Source organism: Fusarium pseudograminearum, chromosome 3, assembly GCF_000303195.2.
Source record: "Fusarium pseudograminearum CS3096 chromosome 3, whole genome shotgun sequence".
Classification (NCBI taxonomy): domain Eukaryota; kingdom Fungi; phylum Ascomycota; class Sordariomycetes; order Hypocreales; family Nectriaceae; genus Fusarium; species Fusarium pseudograminearum.
Genome location: NC_031953.1, coordinates 5,130,688 through 5,147,787, shown reverse-complemented (window position 1 = coordinate 5,147,787; position 17,100 = coordinate 5,130,688). Strand labels below are relative to the sequence as shown.

General features: G+C 50.3%; 5 protein-coding genes across 5 annotated transcripts, besides 2 other annotated features; 2 read left to right on the top strand and 3 right to left on the bottom strand.

Annotated features, from left to right (window-relative positions):
* Positions 1 to 853: 853 nt before the first annotated feature.
* FPSE_01139 (uncharacterized protein) lies at positions 854 to 2,757 on the top strand (the record flags this gene model as incomplete). Its single annotated transcript, XM_009254259.1, has 3 exons — positions 854 to 1,482; positions 1,530 to 1,943; positions 2,016 to 2,757. The coding sequence occupies 3 exons, from the start codon at positions 854 to 856 to the stop codon at positions 2,755 to 2,757; spliced, it is 1,785 nt and encodes a 594-aa protein (XP_009252534.1).
* A 1,080-nt stretch (positions 2,758 to 3,837) lies between these two features.
* On the bottom strand, positions 3,838 to 5,920 carry FPSE_01140 (uncharacterized protein; the record flags this gene model as incomplete). The annotated part of the gene is made up of 2 exons (XM_009254260.1): positions 3,838 to 5,274; positions 5,333 to 5,920. 2 exons carry the CDS (start codon positions 5,918 to 5,920, stop codon positions 3,838 to 3,840), a joined length of 2,025 nt encoding a protein of 674 aa, XP_009252535.1.
* Positions 5,921 to 7,486: 1,566 nt separating this feature from the next.
* Positions 7,487 to 8,755, bottom strand: FPSE_01141 (uncharacterized protein; the record flags this gene model as incomplete). Its single annotated transcript, XM_009254261.1, has 1 exon — positions 7,487 to 8,755. One exon carries the CDS (start codon positions 8,753 to 8,755, stop codon positions 7,487 to 7,489), a length of 1,269 nt encoding a protein of 422 aa, XP_009252536.1.
* Positions 8,756 to 10,867: 2,112 nt separating this feature from the next.
* Positions 10,868 to 10,889: a microsatellite.
* A 75-nt stretch (positions 10,890 to 10,964) lies between these two features.
* Positions 10,965 to 10,991: a microsatellite.
* A 905-nt stretch (positions 10,992 to 11,896) lies between these two features.
* Positions 11,897 to 13,948, top strand: FPSE_01142 (uncharacterized protein; the record flags this gene model as incomplete). The annotated part of the gene is made up of 2 exons (XM_009254262.1): positions 11,897 to 13,611; positions 13,663 to 13,948. 2 exons carry the CDS (start codon positions 11,897 to 11,899, stop codon positions 13,946 to 13,948), a joined length of 2,001 nt encoding a protein of 666 aa, XP_009252537.1.
* A 969-nt stretch (positions 13,949 to 14,917) lies between these two features.
* FPSE_01143 (uncharacterized protein) lies at positions 14,918 to 17,013 on the bottom strand (the record flags this gene model as incomplete). The annotated part of the gene is made up of 4 exons (XM_009254263.1): positions 14,918 to 15,124; positions 15,187 to 15,662; positions 15,718 to 16,408; positions 16,462 to 17,013. 4 exons carry the CDS (start codon positions 17,011 to 17,013, stop codon positions 14,918 to 14,920), a joined length of 1,926 nt encoding a protein of 641 aa, XP_009252538.1.
* Positions 17,014 to 17,100: the final 87 nt, after the last annotated feature.

Genomic DNA, 17,100 nt, shown 5'->3' with positions numbered 1-17,100 from the left:
ATTCATTCCGGCCACTGTGGGGCCGTATCGGCCCCAGTTTTGATGCAAAGACTAAACTAAACTTTCATTTACACCCGACCTCGGCAACGAGACACCAGGAATGAGTATATAAAGTATAAAGCTAATCGAAGTAACCGATGGATTCAACTGATATTCAACGGTAGATTCGTTTCACAAATCACATCTACTCGTCTGCACTTCTGTACTTCTGCGGCATAAAAAACATCAACGTACCTAGTACACAAGCTCCAACTGGGAAACAAAGAAGAAAAAAGTCGGACTCTAGTCTTTCAGGGTCAAAATTGACTTGTAGATCCTTTTCCACAATCCTGAGACGCTTATCTCCTGCGGGGTCCATCCAGCGTCGGGCCGGACTCTGAACCCTTTTCCCGGACATGTTAAGGATCTCGCGGGTTTACTCACCATATCCGTAACAGAAGTACATTACGAGCCCGCCAATAGATCCACCAGGCCATGATAAAGAATCCGTCTCTCTCCACCGTGAGCAAACAAGAGGCCAGGATGCTCCTTTCGGCATCCACATCGGTTGGAACATGGAGGGCGAAAGGCGCAATTTACCAAGCAAGTCCATGACTTATGTTGATTTGATTCCATCTCGTGCCGTTTTCCGGTCCTCAAGAATGCCGGCTTTTTCAAAAAAAAGGGATCACGTATACTTTTTGTCATCCTTGTACTCTAGATAGACAGACTCGTTGATCTTTCATTGAGATTTATAATCAAAAGGAACCCTCTCCTCTTTTAAGCTGGAATGACGGCTGCTGGTTGCGAAATCTGACATTGCAGCCAACAATCTCACTGCGTCCAAGTTTGCGACAGGAACGCGCCAAAAGCCATGGCGGGTGATCTCGAGAAGGCGTCACCAGTCAATGGCGCTGAGTCGTCTTCCACAACATCTTCGATAACATCGTCGCCAGTTTTAGAACCTATCAGGGCCGTTGAATCGCGCCGCAGCCGGCGACGCGACCCTGATTTTTTTGAGCCATTGGAGCATGCTCTCACCCCGGATCTTGAGACAGAGGCGGAGCGTGAGGCTCGCGAGCCCATCACTTACACACAGACCGGCACGAGCGTAACGAGCAACGCATCTCGGCCTGCCGACTTCGAGGTTTTCTTTCAAGATGGCGATCCTGAAAACCCCCGGAACTGGTCAAAGGCGTATCGCTACTGGATCGTTGTCTGTGTCTCATACTCCACGTGGGTGGTGGTTTTGTACAGCACATGCTACACAGCATCAGTCTCTGGCCTGGCGAAAGAATTCGATGCTACGACTACAGTAGCGACGTTGGGTTTGACTACATACTTGCTTGGCCTTGCCGTCGGAAGCCTCATTGTAGCGCCTCTGAGCGAGCTGTATGGCCGACAAAAAGTATACATCGTCTGTTTGCTCGCTTGGGCGTTGTTAATTCTGCCTTGCGCCCTGGCCACTTCGTTGACGGAGATCATTGTTGTGCGATTCTTTTGGTAGGTGGTAGTCCTTTGTTTTAAGCCAGATTACTGACAAAGTATAGTGCATTGTTTGGTGCCGCCATGATCTCAAACAGTCCTGGCACTATCGTCGACATCACAGATCCAGATCATCTTGCTGCTGCTATGTCCATGTGGTCAATCGCTCCCCTGAATGGGCCCTCTACTGGGCCCGTCATTGGAGGTTTCGTATTCCAATACTTGGGCTGGCGATGGGATGCCTGGATTCCTCTGATGCTCGGTGGTGTAGGTGTTGCCATGATGCTCACGGTCAAAGAGACATACCACCCAGCTATCTTAAAGAAAAAGGCTGCGCGACTCCGCAAGGAAAACGACGATCCGCGGTATTGGTGCCAGTATGACCAGAAGCTGTCAACCTGGCATCTCATCAAGATCAACATGAGTCGTCCTTTTATTCTATTAGCAACTGAGCCCATTTTGTGGTTCATGGATATCTGGTAAGTTGCCATGCGATCTCCTTTTCGTTTCCGAGTCTGCCACCCAACAGAAAACCACTGACCGAAACGTAGGATCTCGCTGATTTATGCCATTCTCTATCTTTGTTTCGTTGCATATCCCATCGTTTTCTCACAACACCGTGGTTGGAACGCAGGAATATCCGGCTTGGCCTTTATCGGCATAGGTGTGGGCACAATGATGGCTATCTTTGCCGAACCTCTCTTCAGACGCATCATCAACTCTCAACCTCGAGATCCTGTGACTGGCAAGCCTCTGCCCGAGGCCACGGCTTTGGTCATGGCAATTGGCGCGGTCCTGACACCCGTGGGTCAGCTCGTTTTTTCATGGACGTGTCTGCCAGCATCTATCCATTGGGCCATTCCGATTGCGTTTGGCATACCTTTCGGTGCAGGCAACACGATCTCTTTCATCTACGGCTCAAACTACCTGGCGGGGACGTATTCCATATACGCTGCCAGCGCACTCGCTGGTAACGCGGTTCTTCGAAGTATTGCTGGAGGCGTCTTGCCTCTGGCTGGTCCCAAGATGTATGCAGCCATGACTCCTCAGTGGGCAGGCACTCTCCTGGGCCTTCTCGAGGTCGCAATGATTCCAATCCCGTTCGTTTTCTGGAGGTACGGAGCCAAGATTAGAGCCAAGAGCCCTACCGTTATAGCTCTGAGGGAAGAACAGGACAGGGTTGATGCTAAGAGGGCTAAATACCAGAGGAAATTGGATAAGAAACAGAAACGGGAGACGGAGGAAGCGAAAGCAGCCGAGGGAGGTGTTCTGGAGAAAACTGCAAGCAAGTAAAGAGGTCGAGGCCAAAAACTGATAGTGTCAGTGGCTACAAATTCGAAGATACCTAATAAGAGATGAGAAATGACATTTGAAGCAGGGTGAAACCCGCTTACGTGTGTACCTAATGTTTTGCGCCTTCCTCGTGTAAGCTGAGTGCCCTCGGGAGGTACCCCTAATGGCGTTCTTTCCCAATAAAAGTTCTCAAAGGAGATGCCATATTCTTTTCTCGGTCTTCCTATCTGAAAATCAAGAACTTGACCAATACAAGAGCAAAAAAAGACCTAAAAACATCAAAAATAAACGATTACTCAATCCCATGAGAATTTATAGGAACAGCCCGATGCGGGGGTCGAACCCGCAACCTTGAGATTTGTGTACTCATTTAAGAGTCTCACGCTCTACCGATTGAGCTAACCGGGCCTCGTATCGAGGCTTTGCTTGTTGAGGGTGGGTGCCAAAATTGTGTACATGAAGATGACACCAACGAAAAGTCTGATAACGACTGACTTCGATCATATCCAATATAGTCGATGGAGGGTTTTTGCAACAGTCCCATAGTACTAGTAGATCTTTGGATAGAGAATCAATTGGTGTATACTCGCTTGCTAGTTGCGTCCTTGTATATCGATTATTTACTTGAATTCCCACTGACGCAGGTCGCCTTGTGAACACAAGAGTAGCTAGAGTAACTTCAGGGTAACATGCAACTTCTATACAGTAACCCGTTTCAACAAACACTCAGGTGCATAGTTAGTATCTAGTCTGATACTTGTCTTTTTCTGGGTAAACATTTAAACTTATACCGAGTGAAAATGAGCTTTTATTATTCTTCTGATTTATGTATCAGACTGTGGCGCGCCGACCAAGTCTCCCATTGTCCGATTGACTTTTGACTCCCCAATGGACCGCCTTCATATACAGAAACACAAAGTCGACCCAACCGATCCGCGCCGTGCAGGTAAGTTGTCCAATAAAGTACAACCCAATTCAATAACCCAGAGTCCTAACGACTCACCAACACTCCCATTTTCCCAGATTCCGTTAAGCTTAATACCACATATCACGTCCCCAAGCCTCTGATCGTCCCTTGTTTTAGTTCTCCTTCTCCAAACCGTCAAGTTCCTTAAGGACGGATGACTTGGTGTTGATTTTCTTGAGCTGGGTATCCTCTAGCTTCTCTCCACCGGCCAGACGCATCTCAAGATCCTCAATGGCGCGAACCTTCTTCTGGAGACTACGGATCTTCTTGGCGTTGGGGTTCTGAGAGGCATCGGCGGCGGCGGCGGCTGCAGCGGCACCAGAACTCTGGGCTTGCTGCTGGCTTCCATGACCATTGCGGTGCGTGTTGCTTCGGCTGCGAGGCTGGTTGTTGCGCGACTGGCTTCTGTTGCGATGGTTGCGTCGCTCGGGGCTGCGACCCTCATGGCCTCGGTCGTGAGAGGGAGGAGCCAGGCTAGCTCCACCGTTAGGCTCACCTTGGGGTCGACCACCCTCACCCTGGGCGTTCTTCTTGTTTCTCTTCTTCTTATTCTTGGACTTGGACGAGTTCTCATCGCCCATGGGCTCAGCACCCGGAACAGTCCTGACAGTGGGAGTCTGCTCGGCAAATTCCGCACCTGGCACACCTCGGCGTGGGCGACCAAAACCGTTGGGACCAACGTTGGGAACACCGTTGCCTACAACGTGGGCAGCACCACCCTCGTCCTCACGCTTAAAGTGAAGGGGCGTGGCCAAACCACGAGCACCAGGAGGACGGTAAGCACCAGCAGGCTTGCTGGGGGTCTTCGCCGTAGCCAAGAGCGCCGTGGCAGAGGAGTGGGGTGTAGGAACGGGGCTTAAGGGGTCACCGGGAGCGATGCTTTCAGGACTCTGAGGTCGCCAGATAACATTGTACAACTCAATCATATCTTCGTTGTACATAATACCACCGTTAACGTGCCACAACTTGATACCGTTGTCCACACGGAGTCGAGGAGAAGTTGTAGCAGTCATAATGTAGCGGCTGTCGGGACTCCACTCGCAGACACTGGGGTTTCCGCTCTCGATAGTGGTGACCTTTCGGAAATCCTTCTCGAGGTCGTAAATATCGATCTGGCCAGCGAGATTGCCGAATCCTGCAACCAGAACAAAACGGCCAGTTGGTGAGAAGGTAATTGTGTTTCGAGGGCCAATCGGGAATGAGTGAGTCGCAACGGCGCGGTGGTTGAAGATAGTGGCCTTGGCAGGCATGTATCCATATACAACACCGAACTCTCTCGAGTTGGGCGACCAAGAAACATCGTGGATAGGACCCTCCTTATCCAAGGACACGCGAGCATCGAAAGCACCAGTGGTGCTGAGCAGATACAGGGTGGTCTCGCCGTAGTAACTCTTGCCTGAGCGATCAACGTCAGTCTGTGCCAGGACCAGAATGCTGGAACCAAGCTTGTTCCACTTCAGTTGAACCTTGTCTCCCTTGAAGAAGGTCTTTTGGGAGATGGGGTTAGTGAATAGGGGAACGTTGAAGACCTTTACGGCAGCGGGTTGACCCTAGATATAATTGTTAGCGAGTGTATTTGAATATACACGTAATTGTCGGTCAACTTACCTTGCGCTCAGGAACAAATACGGCGACAGCATGGTTCTGGCTGCCAGGAGCGAGGGCAAAGTTGGTGGCACCCTCGACTCGGAGCTTGTTCCAGACCGTAACGAGATCGTGGCTCTCGTAGAATTGGACCTCGTTTGTTACGAGACGAGCACAGTACTTCTCATCAGCCGTGTACTGAAGGTTCCAGCCTTGCTGCTGCTTCTGAACAAAACGGCCAAGGGGCTGCTTATCCTGGCCAGCAACACCCTCCTCTACAACACGCCAGACCTTGAGGTTCTTGGTGGCATCGCCGTTCTCATCCTTGCCAGGGCGCTCCCAGGTGATGACGAAAGTGCCACAAGGAGAGAAACCGAGTTCGTAAACGTTAAGGATGGGGAGAGAAAGGACCTGCTGACCAGTCGAGGCATCAACAACGGTGACAACCTCAGGGGAGGCCCAACCGAAGTAACGTCCACAGGGCGAGTAAATACAGTATCGGAGGTTGCCCTCGGGCTTGTTGAACCCAGCGAGAGGCTCGTAGACGGGCGCAGCGTCAAAGACGCCGATGGTCTTCTGGGTTCGGTAGGCAAACTGCAGCGGAGACGCCATGGCTAGTGAAAGTCACAGTGTCTCGTGTCTTGCGGAATTCTTTTTTATTGAGGCCGGTTCAAATGTTCTGTCGTAGTCGTGCGGGCAGATTTCAAAGTAGATCGCGATCGTGGGGCGAGAAAGCTTGGGGCTCAGAAGCGGATTGGGCGAGAGCGAAGAGCTAAAAGAAGCAGTGTACCTTTTTGACTGCGCAATCAAGAGCAGTGCAAATAGTGTTGCTTGGTTCTCAAATCCGACTCGGTCAAGAGTTGAATTGCTGAGCAGTGGAAGCAGGTTGCCGAATAAGTTGTTTGGAGTCGTCGGAGAGGCAACAAACTACCTGAAAGTGGCGGGGAATGTCGATATCGATTGCGATGCAAGAGGGAGGTGGAGCAAAGTCTGAGCCTACAAAAAGGTGAAGCAGACGTACGTGAAAGACAAGAACTTATTCGATGACCGGGAGGAAGATGAAAAGAAGACGGCAAGTCACCCAGAAATAGGGAGGGAGGAATTGGCGCGGCAGGGCCGTGATGTTTTGGGCTGAGAGGGAAACAAGAAGAAGAGAAGAAAGAAGTTGGCGGCCTGTCCACCAGCAAAAGATGTTTTTTTTCGTTTGTTTTTTCCCGTCCAGGGTGCTCCCTTTTTTCGCCTGCCCGGGCACAAGCCACCTTCTGGGCAGGTACTCACAGTACACCGCACCCATTCACCCTTGACTCAGTGTCTGCACTGCGCTGTCTCACTCCACTGAATGAATGCATTCGAGCCATTGCATTGGAGTTTAGCAGTTATGCCACAGGGCACTCGGCCCCAGGTTTCTCCCCAATGGATGTTTACAGCCAATCGATACTGTCGTGTCCACATCGAGTGGGTTTTGTTCTTGAGGTTTCAGGCTCTTTCGGCGGGGATCCCGGGTACATACAAGACAAGGTCCCATCCGCAACTCCTTTCTCCAGATTTCCATGTTACTTTCAAGCCACGCACAAGAGCCGCATCCTTGATTTGGGCACTTGAACAAAGAGAAATCACAGCACAGCATCAATATTTTATTCTTTACCATTCATTGCGTCAGAAAATCTCTTCTCTCTTTCACCGCCTGCCTACTAATCTTGCTGAATCTCGGCTGCTGAATACAAAGTCAGACCTTTATTTGTTCATTGGCATTGACAGTACATTTTTAGGGGGAGACTCAAGGCTTTGCTATTCTCAAGACAATGGAGCTTGGTAGTGGTTCGACCTCGTTGAATCTGCAAGTCTACAATGATATATATATAGACATACATATAAGAGGTAGCTCTTCACGCCAAGGAGATGTGGCAATTCACCAACAGCATATGTACAGCTCAGCTACTCATTACTACGTGGCACCAGTAAAGTCTTCCAGCATAACAGCAGAAACTACAGTTCCTAAACCCCTAACTGGCGTGGCTTTGCTCGAATTATGAGAGATGCTTAATGATTTACGAATCAAGTGAGCTTTATATAAAAAATGTGTATCTATCCTATAGCCAGACGTCAGGTATCAGTATATTTGTATGTCGTTATTATGCTCAAATTTGTTCCTATTTGCAATCATGCCAAGTTGATCGCTTACCGGCCCTTGAACTTCTCTTTCCAACCACCCTTCTCAAACAACCAGAGAGCCTCGGTGGCATAAGCACGGCTGCCTCGGTGACCGCCTTCTGCCATGGCAGCTTCTGTCAAGCTGTCCAATACACGTCCCTGCTTAACAGCACCCCATACTCCCATGGCGATATGATCATTTTCACCTTTACCCCATTCGCCAAGCCCAAGGCGATAGAGAATCCTTCCCAATGTTTGAAAAGCCATACATCTCTGGGCAGGAACAGCGCTCCTTGCAAGATGAGCCAGTTCTGCAACGGTATATCCTGCAGCCTCTGGGGCGTCGCCATGATGGTGCAACCCCTTTGACGAAGGAATAGCTCGACTAACTCTGGGAGATAAAAACCGGCCCTTGAAATCGAAGCGCAAGGCGTTTACCGCAATCTCGGGGTGAGGATAGTATGAGGAATCTTTATCAGCTGGACTATCTTCCGTAGGGATCGGTGCCATCCATGCGAGCTTGCTTGGGTCGGCTGGAAGATTCGGGAAGTATTTCTTGTGAAGTGTAGCTAGAAAGTCCGGATCGGAAGGATCGAGGTCGGGTAAGTTTGGGGGATTAGGAAAGTGAACCGACTTGGGTTGGTCGGTGATAGGAAATAGATCTGGCGGTATTTGAGGCGGTGCTTTATTTTCATCGTAGTCGTCTGCAATCTTTTTGGCGGAAGTAACTTTTGGTACTGAAGAGCCACTCTCTGGTACTGACTCTACTGACGGCTTGGGAGGTCGCGTGGGAGCTGCTGGGCTGTTCTTCGAAGCTTCAGCTTTGTCTGCATCCTCAACTTTGATTGTAGGCGGAGGCTCGGGCGATTCCTCTTTTTCTGGCTTAGGCGGATCAAAGGGCGAAGGGCCATTCTGCTCGTCAATATTGGCCCGCGATAGTAATCTCTGAACGAGAGCAGGATTCAGGCCATTCATAATTTCTTGCTGAGCCTGGGCGATCTCGGCGGGACTCATGCTGGCAAGCTTTTGTTGGTTCTCCTGATCGATGCGCTGCTTTTCAACAGTTTCCAAATCCGCATTCGAATGAGAGCCCTGAAGCTTCGTGGCCTCAGATTTGGACTCCTGTGGTGTATCAGCTGCCTGTCCCGCACGTCTCTGCTTGAAAGCGGATGTTTTCCATCGTCGTTTGTGCTGCGGGAAACCGGTGGAGGATATCTGGACGTCTTCAAACTGTACAGGCTTCTTCTTTGAGGTATCGTGTTCGACTATATCGTTGATCAAGAGTGTCGGGTCCATATTGGGTGGTTGTGTTGAAGATTATGGAAGGCTTCGACCTCGCAAAGCTTTTGTTTCTGACGTCTTTTTTTGGTCGGTGGAGGCAACGGCGGAGAAATCTTGGTGGGGCAGGGTCTTGTGTGACCCCATATTTTGGTCATGACAGATTGAGCCGTTCCATCACGTGCCAGAACAAAGAGCGGAAAAGAACTTTGAAGAGGAGATCGTGTAAGTTTTCGTTTCTATTATAAATAATTCAAAATAGAGCAAAGCGGCCAGAAGAAGCTGAGCGGCAGGTAAAGGCGTTTGGAATTTGGGAAATGTTCAAGGATGATGAAATCGGTTGGTGGTTGATTGCCTTGATCGCCGGATGAAAGTGAAGTTAGCAATTCTCCTGATCCATGCCAAGATTATGTAAATGCGGGTTTCCAATTACGAGTTATTTCGTTCCCTGGAAATAGCACCGCGAAATAATACTTAGATCTCCTGACTGGGTTACAAAAGTGCGAAGATGTATTAATTATGGGCGACGGATATTGCATGTTTTGATTATTGGCACTAAAACATGAGGTTCGTCCCTCTATTAATTAAGGTAAAGCTGGCCATTTAGAATTCAGAGGCCATGTCGCACCGCCACAGATTTAAACCAGGATGTTGGTGCATTAGCGTCGATCGATGCTCGTTCCTTCTTGGATTCCAGAACTTGGTACTACAGAACCTTGCTCACATTGCAAATTGTGGCTTCGTTGTTAAGACAACGTCGCATGTTACGCCTACAACAATAAAAACGTAGCAGTTATCCGAAGAAGAGGCTTGAGTATCTGTTTCGAGTATTGATTGGCGTATTGTGCATTTATGATTTTCGGCAGTTATCGTTGCTGTGTACGGATATCTTTTTGTCAGCGTTGAGGCGGTCGGTTTGAGCGAGAAAGTTAACAAATCTGGAACATTAAGCAATGTGCGAAAGTCAAGCAAAATGTTTGGTAGAATTGTGCTTTGTGGGCAGTTTCTCATAAATGACGCATGCGTGATGAACATTAAAATCAAAATAGATACGCACACCTTGCGAAAAAGTGCCGACGATATTGGGTGGTGTTGTCAACCCTGTCAATCTCAGATCAGTTCATAACCAATACGACGTACCTATTTTAGTAGTTAAAACAACGCAAGGGAAGAAAAAGGAGATCATCAAGACCTCATGACTGTCTAGTATTGTTTGCAACATGACCTCAGTATAGGTTGGCTATATATGTTTTTATAGAACCTCGACAGACATCTAGACGGAGATAAAGACAAGTGAATGTCAGCCACATTGTACTAAACCCGAGGAAAAACAAACTTGTGGCGGATGCGGCCCTGACTGCAGCCGCGTCAAATCCCTGTCGATGTACCGCGCCTAAGCTTGGTTCAACGTTTCTGGTTCCGGGACGAAGTGGCCCACACCGTTCAAGGGGGGACCTGTCACTAGGACGGTGGGATATCCGAGTTAATTGCTGGCGACAAAGGATGTTTGGGAGCAAAAAGGTCACAGGGACAGAATGCAAGTGTGTGTTGTGACAAACATTGCCATATGCAAAGAAAACGACATGTTGTGAAAAGACCGTGTCCAATTGTAGCACGCAAAAGATACATGTCACAAGCGAGAAAGTTATTCCTGGCGTTTCCCCACGCTAAAGATTGCCTGACCCCCGACCCCCGACCCCCCCCTGCGCCGCGGATGTTGCACATGGAATCTGAGTCGGTATTAATAAGGTACCTTCTTTCAGGTAAAGTAAAGTATCCGTGCGTCTGCCGGGTCAGTCTAGGTTGGTTTATGTCCTTTCTATCACTGTACTGTAATCTGCACTATGCATGCCTGTTTGACTCTCTCGTTGCTGCGTTTTAGGCTCTTTCTACCTGGGCTCTGACCTCGCTCTCTCCAAATTGACTCTTGACTCTCGGGTTAATTACTTGGTAGACCCCCTATCCTTGGCTGGTCCTCTGGTGTTGTTGGACATTTTGAGTCCCAGAGTCCATGAGTTAGCCACGCCCCTCGGCGGTTTAATACAATTTCCCTTTTCCTTTTGCCCTTTCCCTTGTCTGACCTTGCTATGGTTTGGTTTGGTTCCATTCCCTTTTGCCAGATGATGCTTTTCTGGTCTGGTCTGGTCTGGTCCCTCCGTCCCTCCTCTTTCCCCCTCCCCATCTGGCTCCTCGGGCTCGTTTCTTCCTCGTACCGTATCGTACCTCGTGCCTTGCCTTGCCTTGTCTTGCCTTGTTGTTGTCCGAGTCGTAACATGCAATCGTAAAGAAGTTGTTGGCTTTGCCCCGTTTTTCTCCTTCCTGGCCTGGAAAATAAGAAATATTATCGTCGCCCCGAAAAAAAAAAACGTAGCCATCCCCATTTCATTTCTTCTCCCTTTTCCTCTTCTTCTCCCCCCCTTCTCTCACCAAACCTCCACCTCCCACCTATTTTCTCAACAACGACAGTCGATTTTATCAGCGGAATCGTCCAAATTCATCAAATAAAGACTGTTTGCACATCTCAATTATCTCCGAATTGTCGTCATTTTCTGCTACTCAAGTAGCGGCATTTCCTAACGCTCTCGAATCGAGCCGCACCCCGCAGTCGGTTCATTTATTTGCTTGAGAAGCTGTCCAGACAGTCAAGGTCGTTGCTTGACCCAGATCTTGAGGCTATTCAGAGATTCGAGCTTCTCCACCGCCCGCCCGCACCTGCACTCCACAGTCTGGCCACTCACAGCCCGTTTCACTTCGTCACCCTCTGACGCTTCTCTCCCGCCTGCAACCATTCCGTTTCCTGACGAGACCCGCACGCCACACATTGGACATCTTTAATTCGCTGTACCTGTACCCATCTCTGTGGTGCGTTTCGCGCCGTTAGCGTGTACCACTACACCATTACAGTGCCTGTCGCCGACCGCTATTCGCTGCCTTTTCGATTTGCTGCATTCAATCACAGCCTTGTCTACGCGACAAAGCCTTATCTGATCTTTTGTTCTTATTTTCCTCTTGTATTCAGGCTGTGAATAATTTATTCTTATTTCTTGCTTTGGTTGGTCCTGCATGCAACACGGCCTGCATTAGTCTATCCGACCAACATATAGTACGCGCCATACAATTGCTTCCACAGGGCTGTTCGCTGCCTCTTTGTCCCTCGGCATGACTGCACCAGTCGGCGACACGTCCATGTCGCGATACGACTCATCACCCGGCGAACTCTCTTCGCCCCCCTCTGGATCGCTTTCTGACCCCGGTTCACCATCACGGAACGGCTCTAGTAGCCGCCCACCACAAGACTACGACGAAATCGTAGTCGTTTCCAGCGACGGTAAATACGAACACATCGGCCACCAAAACCATGGTGACCGACCTCGACCTCCTCTACCACCTCAATCAGGCACAGGACCTGCTCGACGATATGCACTAGTCGATAACCAATGGGTGCAATTAACTGCCGCAGGTGTCCCCAGGAAGAAGCCAGGACGTAAGCCCGGCACCATTGTGAAGCCCCGAACCTCAGACGGCGCCGATATAGCTAAGGCTGCGCGAAAGCCCCGAAAGCCCCGCGACCCTAACGCACCACCCATGCCACGAAAGAGGAAGATTGTTACCGGCGATGGTGAGGAGGATGTTCCTTCAGACTCCAAGTCACTCGCCGCTGCTGGAGTTACCATCGCGGGCCAGTCACATATCGCCGACGCCTCCATTCTTTCAGCATCTTCACCTGCTCAACATCACCTTCAAACGCCATCATCATCTCACAAACTAGAGCAGCGTTATTCACCCAAGATGGCGAAGCGAGAACACTTTGGCTCCATGCAAAGCCTTTTGAACTCAGACCCTCCAGCGGAACGACCTTCCTCACAACCACAGTCTCAGCCTAACGGTTCTACATCAATTCCTGTGCGAACAAGCGGCCAGAGTTACGATCCTATCCGCGGTAACTACGATCCAGTGCGCGAGACAATGGTCTCCCACAACTCTTATAACTCTGCCTCTGGATCACCACGGGCTCCTTCTCAAATACCCAACCGCTCGCCGACTATTGCAAGTCTTCTTCATGGAACTGAATCACGTAGCCCGTATCAACCACCGTCGAACCAGCCTCGCTTTCAGGCACCTGAGCCCTCCCAGCCTCCATCCCCGTCTAAAGAGCCTCAGACAGTATCGACACCGACACCAACTCCTTCCTCACGACCACCTGTGCAAGAACCCAAGAAGGATCCCGCCCCTCCGCCACCAGTGCAACGCCCTGTCATCAGGGAATCCAACTTCACAACGATCTCTAATGGTCCTATCAAGAAATCATCGCCCAAGCAGAAACCCCATACTGGAGTTTCAACGCCCAAGACCGACAATCTTGATGACATGCAGGAAGGCGAAGGTCGTTCGATCCTCGACTTTGGTCGGGCCAAGCCGGGTGAAGAAGCCCAAGCTCCTACAATTGTTCTTAGTGTACCTATACAGCCCGGAGAAACGAACAGATACGTCAACTTCATGCGCATGGCCGAAGACCGATATGGATGGGACGCTCTTCACCCTCGTTTGGCCGCTAACCGGGACCGCAAAGCTCGAATCGCTGCGGCAGCTGCCTCCCTAGAAAAGGCGGAGTCTGGCCGTGAATCCGGCGATGAAATGTCCGTTGATCTCTCCGATGGCGAGGGTAGCAACCCCGACAACGGTGTTACCAGCGGTGCCGATGCGCAGGCCAAGCCTAAGAAGAAGCGCAACTTCAAAGAGGACCAATACGACGTTGATGATGATTTTGTGGACGATTCAGAGCTTCTTTGGGAAGCACAGGCGGCAGCAAGCCGTGACGGATTCTTTGTTTACTCAGGCCCATTGGTGCCTGAGGTTGAAAAGCCAGCTGCTGGGTACGTATCTTCCTATTTTGTCCTTTCCGATTCCTTTCTAACAAGTACCAGACAAGAGGGACCCCCCAAACGAGGACGTGGTGGACGAGGCAGCCGAGGAGGTGCACGAGGTGCATCGACTCGGGGCGGAGCTGGCACCGGTCGTGGAGGTGGCCCAGGATCCCGTGGTGGTGCCGTTACTAGGAAGCCTCGCATTACTAAACAGGAGAAGGCACAGCGTGAGCGCGAGAAGGCGGAGCGCGAGACCATGGCCCAAATGGCCAAGACACCTACCCACAGTGGCTATTCGCTGAACCCTACCACACCATCGTTTGCCGTCAGTGAATTGGGCGCTTAGGCGATGTCCGACTAAACAACGCACTCGTCGAACGATCTTCCTTACCGATGTCAAGACTGAGAAGGACGCTTCCAAACAGAAACGATAATGCTTCAGCACAAGACGTGCTTTTAATCGAGATTCGGATCTCTCACACCTTTTCGGCAACTGGAGCTGCTACAAGACCTTTCACTGTTTTCATTGGACTTGTATTCTTTGTCTTTTGTTTTTACTTCTTGATGTTTGTTTTGCGGAGCATAGCTGGCCTGGTATGGCGTCGTTTTCGAAGTTTCCAAATTTGTGGGAGTATTGGAGTGCAAGAACTTTGTTTTGGGGGGTCTCAGGCGTTTACATGGTTGCACATTGAGGGAACACTGGTGTCGGGTCATGATTGAAGAGACCGGGGATGGCAGTCATCTGGCCTCGCACGAAGACGGGGTTTTAAAGCAGAACAGCGTCAAGACCATTTTAGTGGTTTCTGCGTCTAGGGAAATGTTTTGCTGAAACTAGATGTTAGAGTAGAAGATATTGAATGTAAAAACGACGAACAGTCTCATGACTTGTTGAGATGACCTTCTAGCTAATGACTTTGTTTGTCCATGTGTATTTTACCCAAGTTGCATTCAATGTGACTTGCAGTTCTTCGGACAGCGCACTACCTTCAACCTTGGCACTTGGATGCGCCAAAAATCTCTGTATCCTGGTCTCGGATCATTCAGCTCTATCTTGTCTATCTCTGCTTCAAAATCACTCGACAGCCAGCCGTTCAGGAGAAGCAAAATATCAAAGGCAACTGCTCACTTGACAAATCAAAAGATCTGCTGACTCGCTTTTGCTCTTATCTCTGTCCTATGCTTTATCCCCTAATTCAAATAGAGAAACATGCTACTTCATCCCACTTTCTGGTGCCCACTATCCCACTCTTTCAGCTTCGTCCAGCATATATGCTAAAAACCTTCAACCCCTTTAGAAAGAAAAACAACAACGCTCTCATGCGAGGCTGAACTCGGTCACCTCGCCCATCTCATTAACGGCTTGCTCGCTCAACTTGTAGGAGGCGCGCCACCTCAGTTTGGCACTTGTGACCTTTTGGGTACGATTTCCGGCGTGCCAAATCTGCACTTCTTGGGTGATACCGCGGCTCTGCTGCGGGGCAAGGTCACGGCCGGTTTGGGGCTTGAGCTGGAGTTCGTAGCCCTTAGGTAGAGGTCAGTGTCTAGCATAAAAAACTGTAGGATGGATATGCTTGCCTTCGTAACAGCGAGCTGGAAGTGAAGCTCGCTAATAGGCTGTGGTACATTGTTGGAGAAGGCAAAGATGATGTTGATAGCGTTCTCGTTACCAGGAGCCCTTCTGGCAATCATCTCAACCTTGACGTTTGTGTTGCTAACAGTAGCCTGGTGCTCCTTGGGCTTGCTAGGCTCTGGTGGCAATGCTGAAGAGAAGCTCCATTCATCATCGTCATTTGAAGCTGCAGCGGGCTGTTGCTGAGGTGGCGCAGGAGATGCACGCTGAGAGCTCATGCTTCCAGCGCCGAGCATAGCAAAGGGGTCAGAAGCAGGTTGCGATGGAGGAGCAGGCTGTTGTTGAAGAGGAGGTTGAGGGGTGGTTGATTGGGAGACTGGCTGCGAGAAAGAGGCGAATTGTGAAAAGGAGGGAGGAGTTGGAGTCGACACCTGACCTCTGGCAGAGTTATCTTGGGTCATAGAAGATAGAAGCGCAGGGCCCGGGATGTCTGATATGAGTCAGTATACTAACAAGTGACGATTCTTTCAGTTACCACAACTTACTTTGGTTGGCACCGAAGCCTAGAGCAATGCCGCCGCCCTGGCCAAAGCTGCCAGAGTCTCCACCGATATCGAGACCAAGGAGATCGTTCTCAAGACCTCCAGCGCTGGGAGCAGGAGCAGGAGTATTGCCTGACTGAGCACCGTTGCTGGCATCGGCATCAAAGTCGATAAGCGATAGCTCATTTGCTGCACTTGAAGATGCGGCTGCAGTCCCGGACGAAGACGGAGGAGGAGCGCCGGCAGCAACCTTGGCAGCGCCCTCCATGTCGCCCTTTTTCATCATCTTGTACCGTTCGGCTGTCCGGTGTATGCTATCGTTTATCTCCAAGAGTTTGGCAACGGCCTCATGATCGTCGGATTCCTCTTCACACATCTTCTGGATCTTGGGCTGTGCGCTTTGCAAGGCAGAAGCTAATTCGCTGAAAACATCGCCATCTTCCATCGTGTCGCCTGCCTTGAAAGAGTCGAGTCGCTCCTCCAGTAATCGTGCCTTGGCTTGGATCTTGGCAACCTCCTCGGCAGCCTTTGCACGGTAGTCAGTCTTTGATCGTGTGTCGTAGCCAGCCATGATCTTCATGAGGCGGTTGGCTTCTTGAAGGTCCTCAGGGGTACCGCGTCGAATGAGCTCTTGAAGCTTGGCTGATTGAGCCTCTCGCTCCTCTTCCTCCATTTCTTCAGCAGATTTGAGGTTCTATTTGATGTCATCAGCCCAAAAAACGTATAGATTGAAACTCTTGAACTTACGTCGCTTGGATTTAGAACAGCAGCATCTTCCCTTCGCACTTCGGGAAAGACATATCCCTTATAACTCAGCAACCGGTGCATATCCCTGATAAACCCTAGGTCCTCCTTGTATCGGCTTGTTTCACATATCGTCCCTCGCCATTCTTCAATCGCTTCGAGGATCTTTGCCTGGACCCGTGTAGGTCGCATTGGCGGACGCTCGGGGAATCTCCTGACAAGTTCATTAAGGAACTCTTTGGTACCGATCTGTAGATGAAAGGGGTAACCGCAGTTCTTGACGCAAATATCGAGAAGCCCGATGGCGAGCAGGGCAACGTTGGGATTGCGATGATTAATGTAGTTGACGATGGCAGTAGCAGCCTCACGAGGAGCAGAGCCTTTCTTGGAGTTTATAAGATCGGCAATTTCGAGGCTCAGAGCGAGATTGGGTTCGTAGTTCTCGGGACTGCAGGCAGCCTGGACGAAGCGCTGGAGCTGGGAGGGGGTTCGGCTGGACGATGGCAAATCGCCCCAGCGGTCGCGAGCCGCGGCGCGAGCAGAAGCGGCCTCCATTGCGAAGGAGGAGCGAGATCAATGAGTATGCGAATGAGGACGAAGCTATTCGGAGAAGATCTGGCGCGCGCGAGTTGGTAGTAGAAG